At 38.1% G+C, this 17,142-nt stretch overlaps 1 protein-coding gene across 1 annotated transcript in view; it reads left to right on the top strand.

The window, feature by feature from the left end:
• Positions 1 to 17,142, top strand: part of LOC129232411 (serine/threonine-protein phosphatase 6 regulatory ankyrin repeat subunit B-like) — a 63,266-nt gene that overhangs the window by 21,592 nt on the left and 24,532 nt on the right. Inside the window, exons 3-4 of the mRNA XM_054866556.1 lie at positions 3,699 to 3,778; positions 9,942 to 10,946. Coding sequence (XP_054722531.1) covers positions 3,699 to 3,778; positions 9,942 to 10,946 — 1,085 coding nt within the window. The remainder of the gene's footprint in view (positions 1 to 3,698; positions 3,779 to 9,941; positions 10,947 to 17,142) is intronic.

Raw genomic sequence — 17,142 nt, 5'->3', positions numbered from 1 at the left:
CATAAACAACTATAACAGATGCCAATTCACATTAAAAAAACATTAGCGGACGATAAATTAAAAAAAAAAAGGATATTTCACTTTCATATCACGATGTTCCCCCCCTCCCCCTTTTTTAAAAGTACTTTGCTTTTTGATTGCAGACGATGTTTTTTAAGTTCATTTTTAACCAACTTTCCCTTTAAAGTAAAATAAAATAGATAAAGACTAGAGAGGTGCATGGTTAAATGGATTAAGGTTAATGTATCGTAAAAATATTGCAAAGGACAAAAAAAGTTCAAAATAAATAAAATAATTAAATATTGAAAACTTAACGTTTGGAAGGTAGAGTTTCGAATTGTCTGCTAATGCGCCCCCCCCCCCTCCCTCCCTCCCTCCAATAACTGATAAAGGATAAGTACGATTCAAACTTTTTTTTTTTTTTTTTTGGAAGATCTCGCCGACGAGACTTCATTCTTGTATTTCATGTTTTGATTTGAACTGTTCAAAGACCTAAATCTTAGCACTTGCGGATAAGTTTAAGGCAAATATAAATTGCAAGCTTAAAGGTGGATTTGTTTAAGAAAAACTTTGTTGGAAAAAGCTCTTGATAAAGAAAATTTTTTACAGCAGATTTTGTAAGGGCATTTTTTTTTTTTTTTTTTTTTAACAGTTTTAGCATTAACGATAACGCGAAAAATTATTTTTGGGCACAAAAATTTTTAAACATTGTGAAGATTCAGAATACATTCTCGGATTTTTGGTAACAAGAAATAGAAAAAAAAAAGTTATTAATAAACATCGAAATCCCATATGTCACAGGCTTAACTTTGACGAAAGTCAGCGATAAATATGACTGAATCAAGGACTTACTCACACCCTATCCCCTTGTTTGTGCACTAACTATCAAGCAAATGTTCAATGCTGATGTTGGAATAATTTAATCCAGTAGTGCTTACCTTTTTTTACCCGCGGGCCGTAACTCACACTAATGGGAATCTTGCGAGGCAGAAAAAATTTAAAATTTATTTATAAGATTTAAATTTTTCTAGATAGCATGGGAAAACAAGAGAAAGGAAGGACAATTTCTAACCAAAATTTTAGAAATTAATTTATGACTACTTGGCTTCAAAATTCATGGCACTGAAAGAAGATGATTCGTAGTTTTGTAAGGTTTTGGAATATATTTTTCGTTTTGTAACACTGAACACAACGACGGGCCACGTGGGTCAGCTTCAAGGACCACATTTGGCCCGCGGGCTGTAGGTTGAGCGCCACTCCAGTCAATGCTCCCACTTCATCGGAGCATTGAGCGGATTATAAATGCGGGCAGTATTGAAATGCAGTGGAGAACTAATGTACAAAAACAAAACTAATCTCCTGTGCATGCCAGAAAACTTGGTGTTCTTCGAAGAGATGTACATGCAAGGTGTAAAATTGTTCACGTACACAATCCTGCTCCAGTGACAGTAGGAGTGTAAACTCTCAAGAAGAAAATATATCTTTATACATGAAAACCGGATCGATGGATTCAGTGATTCTGACAATGACACTTTAGAATAACATGTTTGCTTCTTTAAAATAAAAGTTTTTTAATGCACATGCACAATATTTTGAACGTACATGAGTATTTTTAATGTACATCAATAATATGTTCGATGTATTTAAAATTTGTCCACCTCTTGCCATTTTCACTCCTTTTCATGTATCTCTAACGGTCTGTAAAAATGTTTTGAGGCGGTACTTTTTTGGGAACATTGTTTTTTTTTTTTTTTTTTTTTTTATTTATAGACAGTCACAGGACTCAGAAAAATATCACTTTTTGTAGTCCCCAAAATTAGCAAACGAAACCATTTTTCTAAGCTCCTTTTATGCCTTAGTCCCACAGCCCATATGTTTATATGTAGTCGCTAATTTTGGCCCCTTTTGACGCTTAGTGCATATAAATGCATAAAAACGGTTTTGCCTTTTTTAAAAAAATGCATATTACTGCGTTTTTAATAAGATCTTAGTTTCTCTTCACGTAAGTTAAAAAAAGAAAGCAAATATTTTTTTCGTTTGTAGCGCATATGTTTTTAGCTTTTATTGAATACATGCATTTTAAGTGTTTTTAGTGCACATAATCCGGGCTCTAATCATTTTCCTTGTCTTTATTTCCTTTGAAACTTGAAGAGAGTTATTTTTCTTTATTTTATTACATGTTATTGTCAGTTTTAGGAATTGTAAGACAATCTAATGAAACAAATTTCGACTTCAGAAGAAGCGATTCGACGAATATTTGTTTCCGTAAATGTGTTCCATTTTAAATAATTTTTATTGCATGGTATTCATGCTTCGTTGCGTGTTTTATAAATTTAAAAGTTTCTCATGCATTTACAGTGTGACGGAGGACCGTCAATATGAAACTTGATTACACTGTTTTTCTTGTTTAGAGTGATTTTGTGTATGTTTGAATGATTAAAAAATGTTTTCATTGATTTTTTTTTTGCATTTGCCAATAATATTTTTTTTTCATAATATTGCAGTACTGTCAGTCTTTTGATCTGTTACATTTTTATGGGAGCCATGTAATGAACCAGGAGTTTTTTAAAGCTCATATCGTCCCGCCCGTGGACGCATACAGGGATTTATTTGAGGAGGGGCGGACAAACCAAACATGAAGGTTACTTCGCAAATTGAAATCATAAAATGATTCAGAGTTTTTAGTTTTGAATTTATTTCTGAGGAGGGGGGAGGGGGAATGTCCCACTCTTTAAATACGACCTTGCCCCCTCTGAACTCTTAAAGTGCCCTGCCTCCTTAAATACATCCTTGCCCCCCCCCAAACTTTCAAAGTGCTCCCCCCCCCCCTAGAGCAAACAGTCTGAAAAAAACACTGACTTGGAAGTAATAGCAGAACAATTTTGGTCAAATGATTTTACATTGCAGAACATTACCAAGTATTCTGCTTTGGAGTCCAAAACGAAATTGTCAATTTAGGTCTGATAAAAGGGAGGGAAAATTTCTAGACTTATGCCACTAGTCACTTGTTATTGCTAATAGCCTTTACCAAAACGTTGTCAGAAATTCGAAATTCTAACAGTTAGTGTTTGTGCGTAAAAAGTTTTTTTTTTTTTTTTTTTTTTGTTCCTTTTGCCAAAAAAAATATAAAACAGAATATAATCCGTTTTGAAAGTAACTAAAATTTAAAAAAAAAGCCCCGACTGAGTTGCAACTGTAAAACCAAAAGGGAAAATTGAAAATCCTTTCAAAAGCCTTATATTATTAAAAGTCAATGTCAAGTATTTTATTTGCTATTAAGTAGAAACTGGCAACAAATAATTTTAAATCATTGCTTTTAATTTCCTTGTCAGCCAACAATGAATTCGGTTATCAACTGCGTGAATAAACGCTTAGCCGTTATTAAAATCTGCTTTAAAAAAACGTAAAAATTTGTATTCTATGAACCATGGAAGTTCCAAACACATTCTATCAGACTTCTTTTATCTATTCTCTTTATTTTGGTATTACATTTTGAAATTTTTAACTACGTTTTCACTGCAAGAATCGTGAAAAACCCTTTAGAAGTTCTTAATTAATATCTTCGTTAATGAATGTCATCCAAAGATGCAACCTGACTAAGAACACTCTCGATCAACTCTCCTTTCTAACAAAATTTTTTTTTTTTTCAAAATCGGTCCGCTGTCCATTCTAAGAGTCCTGTGTTTGCTCTGTTCCAGGGGAGTGACCGAGGAGCAGATGGGGAGCTGCCATCGACGTCCAAGCGTCAATCCCAAGATGGCGAAGGACAACCTCCCAAGTAAGTTGTCCTTGGATGAAGTGACATTGTGTCGTCATTCATTCAGAACGAGAAGGGAAGTCTTCCCTATGGTGTCACATTTGGAGATGTAAAAATTATGGAAATTTTAAAGTGGTGGGTAAGAAAAAAAAATTGGGGGAAAATAGAAAAATTGAATTTTTTGTTAATTAATGTGTCACATTCTAATGGATTAATTAGTTTAATCATCGGATGGTTTAGAAATTTCGAAGACTTTCTTCAATCCAAATTGTTATTTAGTGTTTCATCTCCACTCCCTGTCGAAGCCAGTCTTGCGTCAATTTCATTTTTGCTTTCCATTTGAATATTTGAGGGTTTTCTTATAAGTCAAATCATAAACTGACATTTTTGCACCCCACGGTGAATAACCAGGCTTTTAATCTGTTCCCTGTTCAAAACGAATAGTCGCTGAAGTTCTACGTTTTTTAAAGTGAAACACGGAAACATCATTTTGTAAAATATGAAAAAATTTGTTTATTAGCCACTGCATCATTATCTGCTAGGGTTAATCCACTGGAGTTTGGGTTAAAACTTAAAAGTACCAAAATATCCCCAAACAGGCAACCGCTGCTTTCAAATGTACATGGAAGCAAATCTTCACCCCTCATACCATGACGGGCGACTTTCTAATGAGGTTAAATAATAGAGTTGGGGGATTATTTTATACTTCGGAGCAACTGTTGACATAGTTTAATGTTATGGAGCATTAGTTTAAGCTTTAAATTATTTGCACGGGTATCGCCGTGAAGCTACAGCTAGTATGTATATGAAGTGAAAAATTAAGTGGCCGCCGAATCCCCCCCCCCCCCCAATTAAAAAAAACCATCGGCTAGCCAAGCCACTGGTCAGTAGTGTAACTTCAAATTTTCTGCCCCGCAGAAAATCTGATTTTGGGCCCCCTACTAAAAATCATATTACTGTATATATGAAGTACAGTTTTTCGATTTTGTTGGCTTTGTTTATAAATTTTGCGAAATTGAAGTTTTAAAAATGCGATTCTAAGCCATTCTTAAATTGCCTTTTTGCAACTTCGATTTCTGAGGAAAAGTTCCGAACCCCCTTATCCCTTCCCCTAACTTCAACCAAAGTGGTCCACAAATGCGTTTATAGGATGTTATGTAAGATGTAAGGGGAAGTTGCTCAAAGATGAGACTTCCAGAAAAACTTTTGATATTGAAGTTCCTAAAACGCAATTTTAGATGATCTTTGGTAATTCAAAAAGGATTGAGGGTTCAGAGGCTCTCCCCCGGAAATTTTCCGAATTTAAACTCCTGAAACACAGTTGTAGGCCACCTTTCATGACCTGACAATAAGAGATGAGGTTCCTGGCACTGTCCCAGCTTTTTTCGAAAATCAAAGTTTAAAAATCAAATTTTTAGGAAGGCTTCGGATCTTTGCCCCGGAATATTTCAAAATCGAAGTTCCAGAAAAGTTTTAAGCAATTTTTGAACATATGAGGAAGAAAGAAGTTTTTTGAACTCTCTTCAGGAATTTTTCCGAAATGGAAGTTTAAAAACACAATAGGCTGTCTTTGGTGAATTAAAGGAAATTATTTAGACGATCTCTTCCTTCCCACTTTCTTGGCAAAGTCCCTATCTTTTATTTGTTTTGAAGAGAAAAAAAAATGAGAAAACTTTGTTGGTAATATATTAACAATTGCCCGCTAAAAGAGTTTAATTTTAAAACAAAGTATCTATTCCAGTTCTTTTCTTTAAATTGGGAGGTCAAGAGTTGGTTCGATTTTTCCACCTAATGTCAGGGACACTCTTTACTGAATAGGCCAGCTGGGCCATGACCTAGAGCCCCGGCCCTTGGGGGGACCCCAAATGACGAAAACTGTTTTAGCAAGTGACAAAAATGGCCAGAGCCGATGCTTAGGATGTCGGCCGCCCGTGTGAAAAGACCTAATGAGCCACCCCTCAAGAGCAATTTGCATATTTTGACTAACCTTTAACGTACATATAAATCTTTCTTCAAATATCTATACCAAGTTCTAATTAAAAAAATAAAAGAAAAAGAAAACAGAAAAGTGATGAACTTATAAGAAGGAAGAAAAGTTTTATAGTAAGAAACTCCTTAAGTACAATTTACATCTTTTAAGAAAGTAATAGATGCCAAAATTTACTAGTCGTAAAAACGCATTTTATAGTCTGTCTTCAGTGACATCAGAGGAAGGATGGAGGAGGGGGGGATTGCTCTGAGAAGATTATCGAAATTAGCGTATGAAAAATAGTTTTAGTTCATCTTTGGTTGTGTTCGGGTGCAAGGACAAAAGAGTCGGGCATATTCAAGGTGCATGGAGAAATTTTCAAAATTGACGTCAAATATCGCAATTTTAAGAATTTTTTCGAGACTTCAGGGGAAAGTAATATTGGAGCTCTTTCCTAAAATTCTTTCAAAATTGAAATCAACTCGAAGTTATTTTTGGTGAGCGTAGCTTGGGAAGGATCGCGCTCTTCCCGAAAATTTTCCGAAACTGAAGTTTTAAACACGCAATTTTGGGTAACCTTTGTTGACGTTGCTAGAGGGAGGGAGATTCAATCATCTCCTATCGAAAGTTTTCGAAATTGAAGTTTAAAACGCAAATTTAGGCTGTCTTTGCTTACGGTAGGGGATCTGGCGGCATTCCACCTGGTGTTTCTCGGCACTATTATTTCAAAAACCCATTGTTGGCTATATTGGAAACGATAGGGGATTATAACGTGAAAATGTTCTGAACCGAAATATCCATTATGGGCTATTTTTGGGAAGGTAGGGTTTTGGAGCTCCCAAGCGGATATTTCTAAAAGCGTAATTATATATTATCTTTAGTGACGTTAGCGAAACTGGGAAGATTCGGTGGATCTTTCGGACATTTTTCGATATTAATATCTAAAAAATATAACTATTGGCTTTTGTCCACCTCACCTCGACCATTGATGGGTATACCCTTTCGCCGTAAAAAGTTACATAAGCTAAGCAGTTCTAATCCGGAATTTCTTAGAAATTGAAGTCCCAAAATCATATTTTAGGCATTGTTTGATAAAGATGGGACAAAGAGCGGGCGGGGGCTCAGTGTGCCCTCACGAACTGTTTTTTGAAACTGAAGTCAATTTCGGGCTACTTTAGACAGGAAGGGTTCTGTGGCTCCACGGAACCTTTTAAAAAAGAAATTTTGAAGTGTATAGTGATAGGGTTGGAGAAAAAGGGGATATGGGGTCCTTCTCCGAAAGTTCTTGAAACTTATGTTTGAAAAACGGAGTTTTAGTTTGTTTTTCAATACGTTAAGTGAAAGGGGGTGGGATGAGAGGCCTCTCTAAAGACGCTAATTGAGACCGTCTTTGGTAGTAATGTTTGGGAATGGATTTCGGGGCCCTCCATCGCAAAAATTTCGAAAAAGAAATCCAAAAATGCCGTTTAGCAATTTTTGATGACATTAGGAAAAGCTGTCCTCTGAAAACACACTTTGGAATTTAGAGCCAACATTTTCAGGCTATGTTTGATTAAGTTAAGGTGGAAGGGGTGAATCAGAGACTTAATTGGTTCCTTAAGATCGGTGGTTCAACCAGGGAAAGTTTCTGAAAGTTAAGTAGTAGAAACGCAATTTTAAGCCTTCTTTAGTCTCCTCAAGGAGGTCATGTCATCCTTTTGGATCTTCGTTTTGGAGCTTCATTTAAATTTGCTTCCCAGTGCAAGAGCCCTGTCCTCCTACCTGATCAGAAACCGGGCAGTTCATCCGGGATCTTAATTAGAAAAAATTACCGTAAAGGGGGAAAATTACAAAATTTGTTTCGTCATTCAAATATTTTTGACTCCCAGGGAGTCGCAATTTTCTACTTATTGTCCACGCATCCATGATTATTGAACACAGAATTTGTTGTTTGAAATGCTTGCGAGAGTATCTAATCAGTATAGCTTCTTTTTTTATATAAATAAAATATGTCTTCATTGTTTAGGTCTATAAAAGTTTGGGAGGGGGGGGGGGGTAAACATTAGTGCCACCCTCGGTGCTCCTTTTAAAAGGCACCCTTCCATGCTTCAGGAGGGGGGGGGGGCCATTTCCCTCATTTCTCCTCCCCTGTATCCATGCCTGATTAACAGTTCTCTCATAAATTTTGCAACCAAATGAAGCATGTGTGTAAAGAGTAGATATTAATGGACAATGAAGCAACAAAATGTTCCTAACTCATCTTGTGATAAATTCTTGAGGAATTTTGCTTGATTATAAGAACTATATGATGCGGCTCTTGGCCGCCCTTGTGCGGTGCACACCTGCTAGGATCGGTCCTGTGTATGGCTATAAGAGGGCCCCAAGAAACTGTTTGGCCAACGACCTCTGATATCTTACTCGGGGGGCCCTAGACCAATAGGTTCAGGGGCCCAGAATCAATATAAACATTTAAAACTAAGTTTGATTATCGGAAAAAGTTTTAAGAATTGAATGAAAACAAAGCTCAGAAATTTTTTACACCTCTTCCGATTCGCCCCCCCCCCCACCCCCAAATATAGATCCTACTCAAAAAACTTCTTTTGGCTGTCTCTTATCTGTCTTCGGTTCATTCAGGACTGTTTCCTTCCTTTCCTCTTCATTCAGGAATTTTCCCTTCCTTCCGTGGCAGGTGATGGTCTAGGGAGGGCATGTGGTACTCTCTGTACCGAGCCAAGGTTTGGGTTTCGCGCATGGAAGTTGGACCGTGGGCCTCCTTCTCTCTACTCGGGGCCTGTTTACTGACTAGGCCAACTAGGCAGTGACCTAGAGCCCCTGACATTTAGGGGCCCAAAATGGCAAAAAAATTGTAATATTTGGCTACCCGAGGTCCCCGAAAAAGTGTTTGGCCAAGGACCTCCGATATCTTATCAGGGGTCCCTTGTCAATAGGTTCTGGGGTTCTAGGGGACCCCACTGTGTCCCTCAGTTTCATAAAGTTATTGAATTCCTTAACTTTTAACGCTCTTATTGTTTAAGCTTTTCAAACAAGTTTGATTCCGGGAAAAATTTAATAAAATGGAATGAAAACAAAGCTCAAACATTTTTGGGCCCCTTGCGACTCCGGGGCCCCCGCATTGCGGGGCCTTGCGGTACGTAGTCACGCCACTGCCACTGGTACACGTGACGTATTTTCCAGCCCCTATAACGATCCCCCTCCTTTTAGCTCGCATAAGCTGTGAAGGATGAATGCAAACCTGAAGGGGGTACGGGTTGAAAGAGGTGAAGATCTAATACATTGAAGTGTTCTTATAATATTTGAAAAACAGTTCTTCTATGCAGTTTTCTTAGCATGGATACTAGGGATGCGCCGGATAGTGATGACACCCGATTCCGGACATCCTGCGCTTTGTCTGCCGGATTCGGATATCCGGCTTCACAGTTGTTTTTAGTAACATTGCATCTTTATTCATTTTTACGAAATGCTGTTTCAGAATAATGAATCGAAGCTTTTTCACAATTCATTTCCTCAAAAACAGGTTAAATGCATTAAAAAATAATTTTTGAAACCATTCTATTTCCATGTAGGGTGTATACGAATAGTTCAGCACATTCAATGAAAAACTAAAAGAGATCCCAAGATCATATCGTAGGGCACAAACTTTAAACGAAAAATATTTCTGCGTATAAACCCTAGTTTCAACTTATAAATCATTGTTATCGTCGAAACTGAAAATAGGTAATTTAAATCGAATGTTCTCCATGTTTTGTGTTCATGTTTAATGACCAATGTTGTTAAATCATTAATGTTTATGCAAATGAACCTTGTTTCCATTTTTTACCACCTTTGCTTTTGTGTGGCAACAGAGTCTTTTCCAATGTGTAAGGCTGCCGGTGTTGTGGCCTTCAGGGACTTCACTTTTCCACTCGAGCACGTGTGAACCGTAACGATGTTTTAATCTCCTCTTAATAAATATAGTTTGGTCGAAATCGTGAGCTGTCTAACAACCTTCAATCCAGTAAAATTCATGATGAAGTAGGAATTTAGAACATTGAATCAAAATGTCCCGTACCTGCATCAAGTTAAATATGTTTAGATTTAACAGTTATCTTTCATTTTGGAGGTTTTCTAGTCCAGAGATCATTCAAATAAGATTTCATGTGAACAGGAGTGGGAAAGTGATCGGCAACCCCTCCGCTTTCAGTTTGAACGGAACGTGAATCTCGCTCTCTCTTCCAGGAGACGCCGGCCGGAGGACGGAGGTGCGTCGGAGACGGACCTGATGGGGTACACCGCGTTGCATCGTGCAGCAATGTGGGGAGACACGAAGAGGATCAGGGCGCTGCTGGACGGAGCAATGGACACGAGGGCGAGGGATCGGAATGGAAATATGCCCCTCCACCTGGCTCTGTTGTGGGACAAGGAGGCCGCGGCAGAGCTGCTGGTGGACGCCGACTGCCTCACGGATGTCGTGGATGACAACGGGGGCACCCCTCTGCATCGCGCTGCCAAGAGTGGGTTCGTGAATGTCATCCGTACGCTGCTCGCGGCCGGAGCAGACGCAGTTGCGAAAGACGGAGATGAACGGACGCCCCTCCATCACGGCGTGTTCTGGGGGAATGAGGCCGCGATGGAGGTGCTGCTGGAGGCCGCCCCCGAATGCGACGGGCCGGACTGTCATGGCTGCACCCCCCTGCACTACGCTGCGAGAAGAGGTTTTGTAAGGATAGCGAGAGCCTTGGTGTCGAGGGGTGCGCGCTTGAAGGCTAAAGATGTAAAAGGATACTGTCCCCTGCGCCATGCCCTGTGGTGGGGACAAGACGGTGTGGCGAGGGTGCTCCTGGCGACGTACGCCTGGAGGACATTCGAGGTACATTGGGAAGAGATGCAGCTCTCGAAGGATAAGGAGAAGCGCGGCGTCCGGCTGCTCTCCGAGTGCGAGGCCGAGATGAGGGAGGCCCTGACGGAGGGGTCCCGCCTCTCCCTCCGCGACCTCGCCCGCCGACACCCCTCCCGCCTGACCCGGCGCCTCTCCGACGAGGCGATCCGGCGGCTCTCGGACCGGGACCTCCTGGCGCGGGACTTCCCGCTCTTCGGCGACCTCCTCCTCGTCCGGCTGGGGGAGGTCCGGGAGAGGAAGGCCCTGGAGGACCGCTTCCTGCGCTGCTTCCCCCTCCTCTGCCCGCCCCTGCCCCCCACCTGCACCGACGTCCTCCTCGCGTGCCTGGCAGACGACGACCTGAGGCACTTCGCCCGGGCCGCGGAGCTCTAGTCGCCGATATTCCGTTCGCGTGCCTCGCGATTGGAAAGGGAAAATAAAGATCACAGGACATTGCTCTAACTGTATGAACCTCTTGTGACTGAACTTTATCTGCTGTTGTTTTTGTGAATTATTCTGAGACACCTTTCAAATTGCTTTGTACATCATGTGCGAAATGCTTTGTGTGTATTAACCAAGTAATAAAAGGAATATTCTAGCCATTGATAAATTCTCTTTTATTTTACCATATTGGCCCGAAAGAAATAGAGTGAGCCGAAAATATTGACCCTGCTAAAAAACTGAGGACGTTACATGCCTCAATGCGTAATCGGAGGATATATTTCGATGATTGGGGATCTGGTGCGGTCGTCTCATTTTCTGGGTAAATATTTTTATTTATTTAATTATTTTTTTTTTTTGGTAAGATACCTCTCGCGCTGGCACTGGAAATGGTCGCCAATGAAGACAGATCGCCAGATTCCCAATGATCGAAATCTTCCCCCCCCCCCCAAAAAATGAAAATCACATTTTTTGTTGGACTTCGTCGGTCTTGCTCTGAGGTACAGATTTAAAAATACTATTTTTTTTTAATTTTGGGTTTGTACTTGCTGCTTTTGCAACTGAAGTCTTTTTATTATTGGACAATGCCTACAACAGGGTAGTGGTGGTTTTAACTAGAGATCCTAAATACGAAGAGATTGGACAACTTCAGAGCGGCGGCCGTTTTATGTCCAAATTTCGTTGTAGGCGCTGTGACGATACGAAACGATTCGCACCAGATTGCCAGACTTGGCGCTCACTCCGTTTGATGAAAATACAAGGAGAAGAAAAATCAATCTATTCTTCAAAGATTTCATGTCCTATATTCCGTGAGAAATCTAGAAATTCACACAGCGCAGCATTTCGAGCTTACAACACTTGGACTAAACATGGCGGACAGCGGCGCGCCGTTGTCCTATCTCTCCGTACATAGGATCTCTAGTTTTAACCATGGATAAAACCGGCCGGGATAACTTTGGCCACTTAGATATTTATCAAATTTTAAATGAAAACCAAATAATAATTTATTAAAAAGAAATGTAAAACAAACCATAATTAATCATCTTGCATTATTTATCTAAATAGTATGTTTTACAGTTGGTAGAAATTACAGCACGTTAAGAAGATGAGGTTTACATGAAAAATATGCAGTATCATTAAAAAGATAAAATTCTCACACACAAACGTACAAAGTATTTCAAGTAATTTTGAAGAATAAATGAGAGAAATAAAAGAACTTCTTTTAGAAACATATAGGCAGTTTTTAAAAACAAAACGAAAAGTATAGGGGGAAAACATTTTTGAAAATTAAAAGGCAACACTACTGAAAAGTTACTATATTTCAAAATGGGAAGATTGGGCGCTGAGCACTTTGGGCGCCGGAAAGCGAATTTTGAAACCCTCAGTTACACTGCATTGGCGAAATTCGAAAGCTACCAAAATGGTTGACGAGAATTTCGAAGTGCTGCTCTTTGCGGAGCGCAATGCTGCTTATGCTCTGCGCAAGCGCCGCTGCTTGCAACCTGTGTTTGAAAACAAAGTTCATTATAATAGTCGCGATTCTCATTGTCATAAAGTTCTGTATTTTTTAAATCTCTGAACGATATTCTTGGTCTTATTAAACAATTATTTGAACACAAGATGAATCAAATTTTTAAATGTTGCAAGTCGTGGATGGATATTACGCTAGTTACATTTTGTATTGAGACTTTGAGTATAAATTTTGTTTACAAATGCTCCGTGTGCAGTCGTGAAAGCTTGGCTTCATCTTCATACGTTATGGCTTTCATATTTTAACTTGTATTATATTTGTACAATTATTTTGCACAATTAATTTGTGAAAAATCCTTGAAACTTATGTTTTGTCACATACAATCTTATTTTGTGAAACAACCACGAATTTTGTTAGCATTACTAAAAAGTTGTTATATTGTTGACTAATATAATGTAAAAAATATATGGATTTTTTGGGATATGTTTGACATTTCTTTCAATTCAGTATTGATTCAATGTATTTTAACTCGTAAATATACTTCAGTTTGATTCTTCTATGTGTTGAAGTTATGCATAATTCAAATTGCAGACGATATTCCTTTCATATTTTCCGAAAAATATGAAAATGCATTTTACGTATGAGTTAAAAACTAGTTGGGTTTTGGAACGGTCAAAAAATGTTAAGAATTTTTCCTACCTTTCCAGCAATCCTACTGGTAGATTAAAAAGTTAAAGTTGAAAATAAAGAATGATAACGGAATATCCTATCAATCTATTTTAAATACTAATAAAATCTGGGCTGTGTTTTTTTTAAACAAAACCCTATATTGTCCCCTCAAAGCAATAGTAAGATATCTTAGTGTTATATCTGGGATTAGATATCTTACTGTTGTTCTGAAAATACGATGTACTTCGGTTTTGCATTTAAAAAATCCGAATTTAGACCAGAATATCTAGGACACAGCATCAAGACAAAAAAAAAAAAAATTCTAAAGATGCAGTGGCAGATCTACCATGTTGCAAAATTGTAAGGGGCTCCCAGGACCATAAGGCTATAAATATGATTCAAAATTGCAGCCTTTTTTTTTTTACTTTTTAACTTATTGTATGATAGACAAAGACTTAATAAACTTCTTAGAGCTATCAATATTTTGAAATTTACCAAACTAAAGAATGAGATGATCTGGTCATCTCTTGAGAATGGAAAATGATAGAGCTGCGTTGACGGTCTTCAATGCCGTCCCTTTTGGACAGCGACCAAGGAGTAGACAAAAAACGAGATGAGTCGACTGTGTGGACACTGATTTTGATTTCATTAAAATCAAAAACTGGAGGTCAACGACAAAGAGGAGGACAGCCTGGCGGGATCTCCCGAAGAAGGCCGAAGCTCGCAGTGGGCTATCCAGCCAATTATGATAATAATTATAGACAAAGGGGTTCCCAAAAATATATTTCAACTTAAGCCCAAAAATCAGCCACTGAAAACTGATCTTCTGGTAACTCTGAAGTAATTTAAAGTGAATATTTACCAAATACTTGAATTACCTATAATCTGTGAAAAGGTAATTGTTTCTCATTCACAGTAATTATTACAACTGGCTTATATCACATTGGTTTACTCAAGACATGAATAAGTACAGAAATTCTTTATTTCTTAGAATTTCTGAACTGCTAACACTTCGTATAAGCAGGCTTGTCATTTTGAATTTTTTCAGGGTTTGAGGGGTGGGGGAGGGTGTTTACTCAATACAAATTTTATTGCAAAAACTACAACCCCTTATACATTAATTTCTCAAAGCTAGCGGTGAGGCAATTGACCCTCCTAAATGACAGGCCTGCTTATAGGAAGTTTAAATTTCGACGGGGTTAACAAGAGGCCATGTCTGGCCTCTAACCTAAACCTAACCTCACCTAAGCCCTAAACCTAAACTGGCAGCTTTGTAATGCTGTGGTTGGGATTTGCGTAGTCTTCACAATATTCCCAGGTTAGGTTTGCCCCAATTATAGTGGGTCAAGCTTGGAAGTGATATGTTTATGGAGGGCTGGCAACCCCTAGCTGACAAGGGGTCTACAGTGACTCCCAAAGGTCCCTGAATTTAAATAGTAAAAATTAAGGCCATTTTAATTGAAATCTCTTTCTTATTTCATGATTTTAAAAATTTTATATCATTCGCAACCTTATTATAATTGAATCAAATTTATTAATTTTGAAAAAGGGCATAATGAGTTGTCAAAATTTTCAACTTCAGTTCATTACTTCATAAAAAAGGGTAAAAAACAATGTGCACTATTTATTTATTTAAAGCTTACAAGAGGTTTAAAAAGTTGAATTGAATTCTAAGAAAATACTCAGCAGACAATGAAAAAAGATTTAAAATATATACACCTTTTGTATACGACATAGGAAAATAATAATATTTTTGGACAAAAAAGATTCTTGGGCTCACAAAGACTGTTGAGTCAGTGAAGTTTTAATGCCATCAGAATATAAGTATGCAAGACCTATATAAATTTAACAAATAAAATTGGATTGGTTTTCTACAAACTAAAGCTTTTGTAATCAAGGATTGTAGTGAGGTGATAGTGTTTCTAATGTTATCCTTATGCATAAAATTTAGGCCTCTTTTCAGAATTTTGCTACATAATACTAAATATCGTGCATAAAGACTTGGGCACATCCAGATGGTATCGAGAAAGAGTAGATGTGTCTGTCCCCTTTAAAAAATAAAAAACATAAAAAAAAACAAGATATTTCTAAAAATTAATTGATTGGTGGTTGTTTCAATTTCAAGTTTTTACTGACGAGTTTGGCACAAGTAAAATTCAGTGCACCTTTCAACATTTATAGTGCAGTGGGCAGGTAAATGGCTGTATCTGTAGAAAGTAGTTTTCGAGATATTTGAAGCAACTTGTTTTGTATTCAATACTAACAATAGGGAAATGTTTGAATGAGATGTTTTTGACAAGCCTCCCAAATACACCCTTAAATAAACAAAATTAATGAATCATAATGCAGGCTGTTCCAAAAAGAATGATCCGTGAAAAATATTGAACATCAACACTTCATATTAATTTTAAACTATGTAGATAATGAACCACTTTTTTAAAAACAAATTAAAGTAGTTAAAGTGTCCACGTTTTCGTTTTAAAAAACTAATGAAGCAAAATCAGGATCCTAAGACGATTTGTATTTTGCCATACTTTTTAATTAGTTTTTGAAAAGTTTTTAATGCACAGATATGTATTCAAAAAGTACTTTATTTCAGTGACTTTAATTACAGCACAACTTTTAAAGACAATTACATTATTGCAGAAAAACGTGCATGGAACTATCATAATCAGCAGTAAGTTATCAGGGCTAAGGTAGACATGCAATATACCGACAGCCTGGTTATGACATCCAGAGACTGCAGTTTCGTCATTGTTATGGACTCATCAGTCTGGAACAGTCAATAACTAAGCTGGAGGCAGATGTCATCTCATTGATGCTTAGAGTGCCAACAGACTGGTAGCTAAATTAAAATTAACACACCAGCGAGAGTCCCCAGCAATGGTGCAGTTCAACTCGTCAATTGAAAGCAAAGCATGGGTATAAAGCAGTTTACCACCTTTTAGCCAGGGCTAAGGTAGAACTACAGGCAACATACGGAAATCATCTCATTCAAGCTGAACGAGTCTCGTATCTGCCTCTCAAGCTCGGTTCTTGAATATTTCAGACTGATGAGCCCATAACAAGGATGAAACTGCAGTCTCTGGATATCATGACTGGGATGTCAGTATATTGCATGTAGTTCTGCCCTAGCCCAGTCTGAAGGACGGTAACTTTCTGCTTTATACCCATGCATTGCCTTCGATTGTTTAGTTGAAGCACACCACTGCTGTGAACCCTTGTGATTTGCTCAATTAAATTTGGTTACCGGTTTGTTGGCACTCTTAGCTTCAATGAGATGACATCTGCCTTCAGCTTGGTGATTGACCATTCCAGACTGATGAGTCCATAACAAGGATGAAATTGCAGTCTCTGGATGTCATACATGCATAATTGACAAATGTGTAAAAAAAATGTTTTTCTTCAAGTCTTGCTCATAATCATCATTAACTTTCAAATTGGAAGCAGCAATCAAACAAAATGTTAAGTTCCTGTCTTGAATCTTGAAAGATATGCCGGCCTTTCTTGTAGTTTACTCAATTTTTTTTGATGCCATATCACTTTGATCTGTTTGATTCTTATTTCACTGTTAATTAGCAATTGCAAAAAGTTTTTATTTCGAAGCAACTATCATTAAATGAAGTACACTTACTAGCAGCAAGTTTACCAATAAGACAGGTAATTTAATTGATTTAATCTGCCATTACTAATAAGCGAGCTAGTGTCGAGAAAGCAGGTGGTAACCAAGGCTGAGGAATCGGAGGAAAAATGACTCCGACGCTTTGACTTTCAAAAGAATAAGGTTTTGTCAAAATGTCTTCTGTTGAAAGGTTCTTCATTCATAAGAGTGTAAGGATTGGTAGGCGCACCATGGGTTCTCACAACCTTTTGCACTGAATCTTATTCAGCTTCCTATTCTGCACAAAGTATGAAGTTGAGAAGACGATTGAATGTCATGGAGAAGCGTGCCATATCTTGCGCTCACTTAGGCTTCAGAT

This window comes from Uloborus diversus, unplaced genomic scaffold (genome assembly GCF_026930045.1).
Source record: "Uloborus diversus isolate 005 unplaced genomic scaffold, Udiv.v.3.1 scaffold_12, whole genome shotgun sequence".
Classification (NCBI taxonomy): domain Eukaryota; kingdom Metazoa; phylum Arthropoda; class Arachnida; order Araneae; family Uloboridae; genus Uloborus; species Uloborus diversus.
This window is presented reverse-complemented; position numbering and strand designations above follow the sequence as displayed.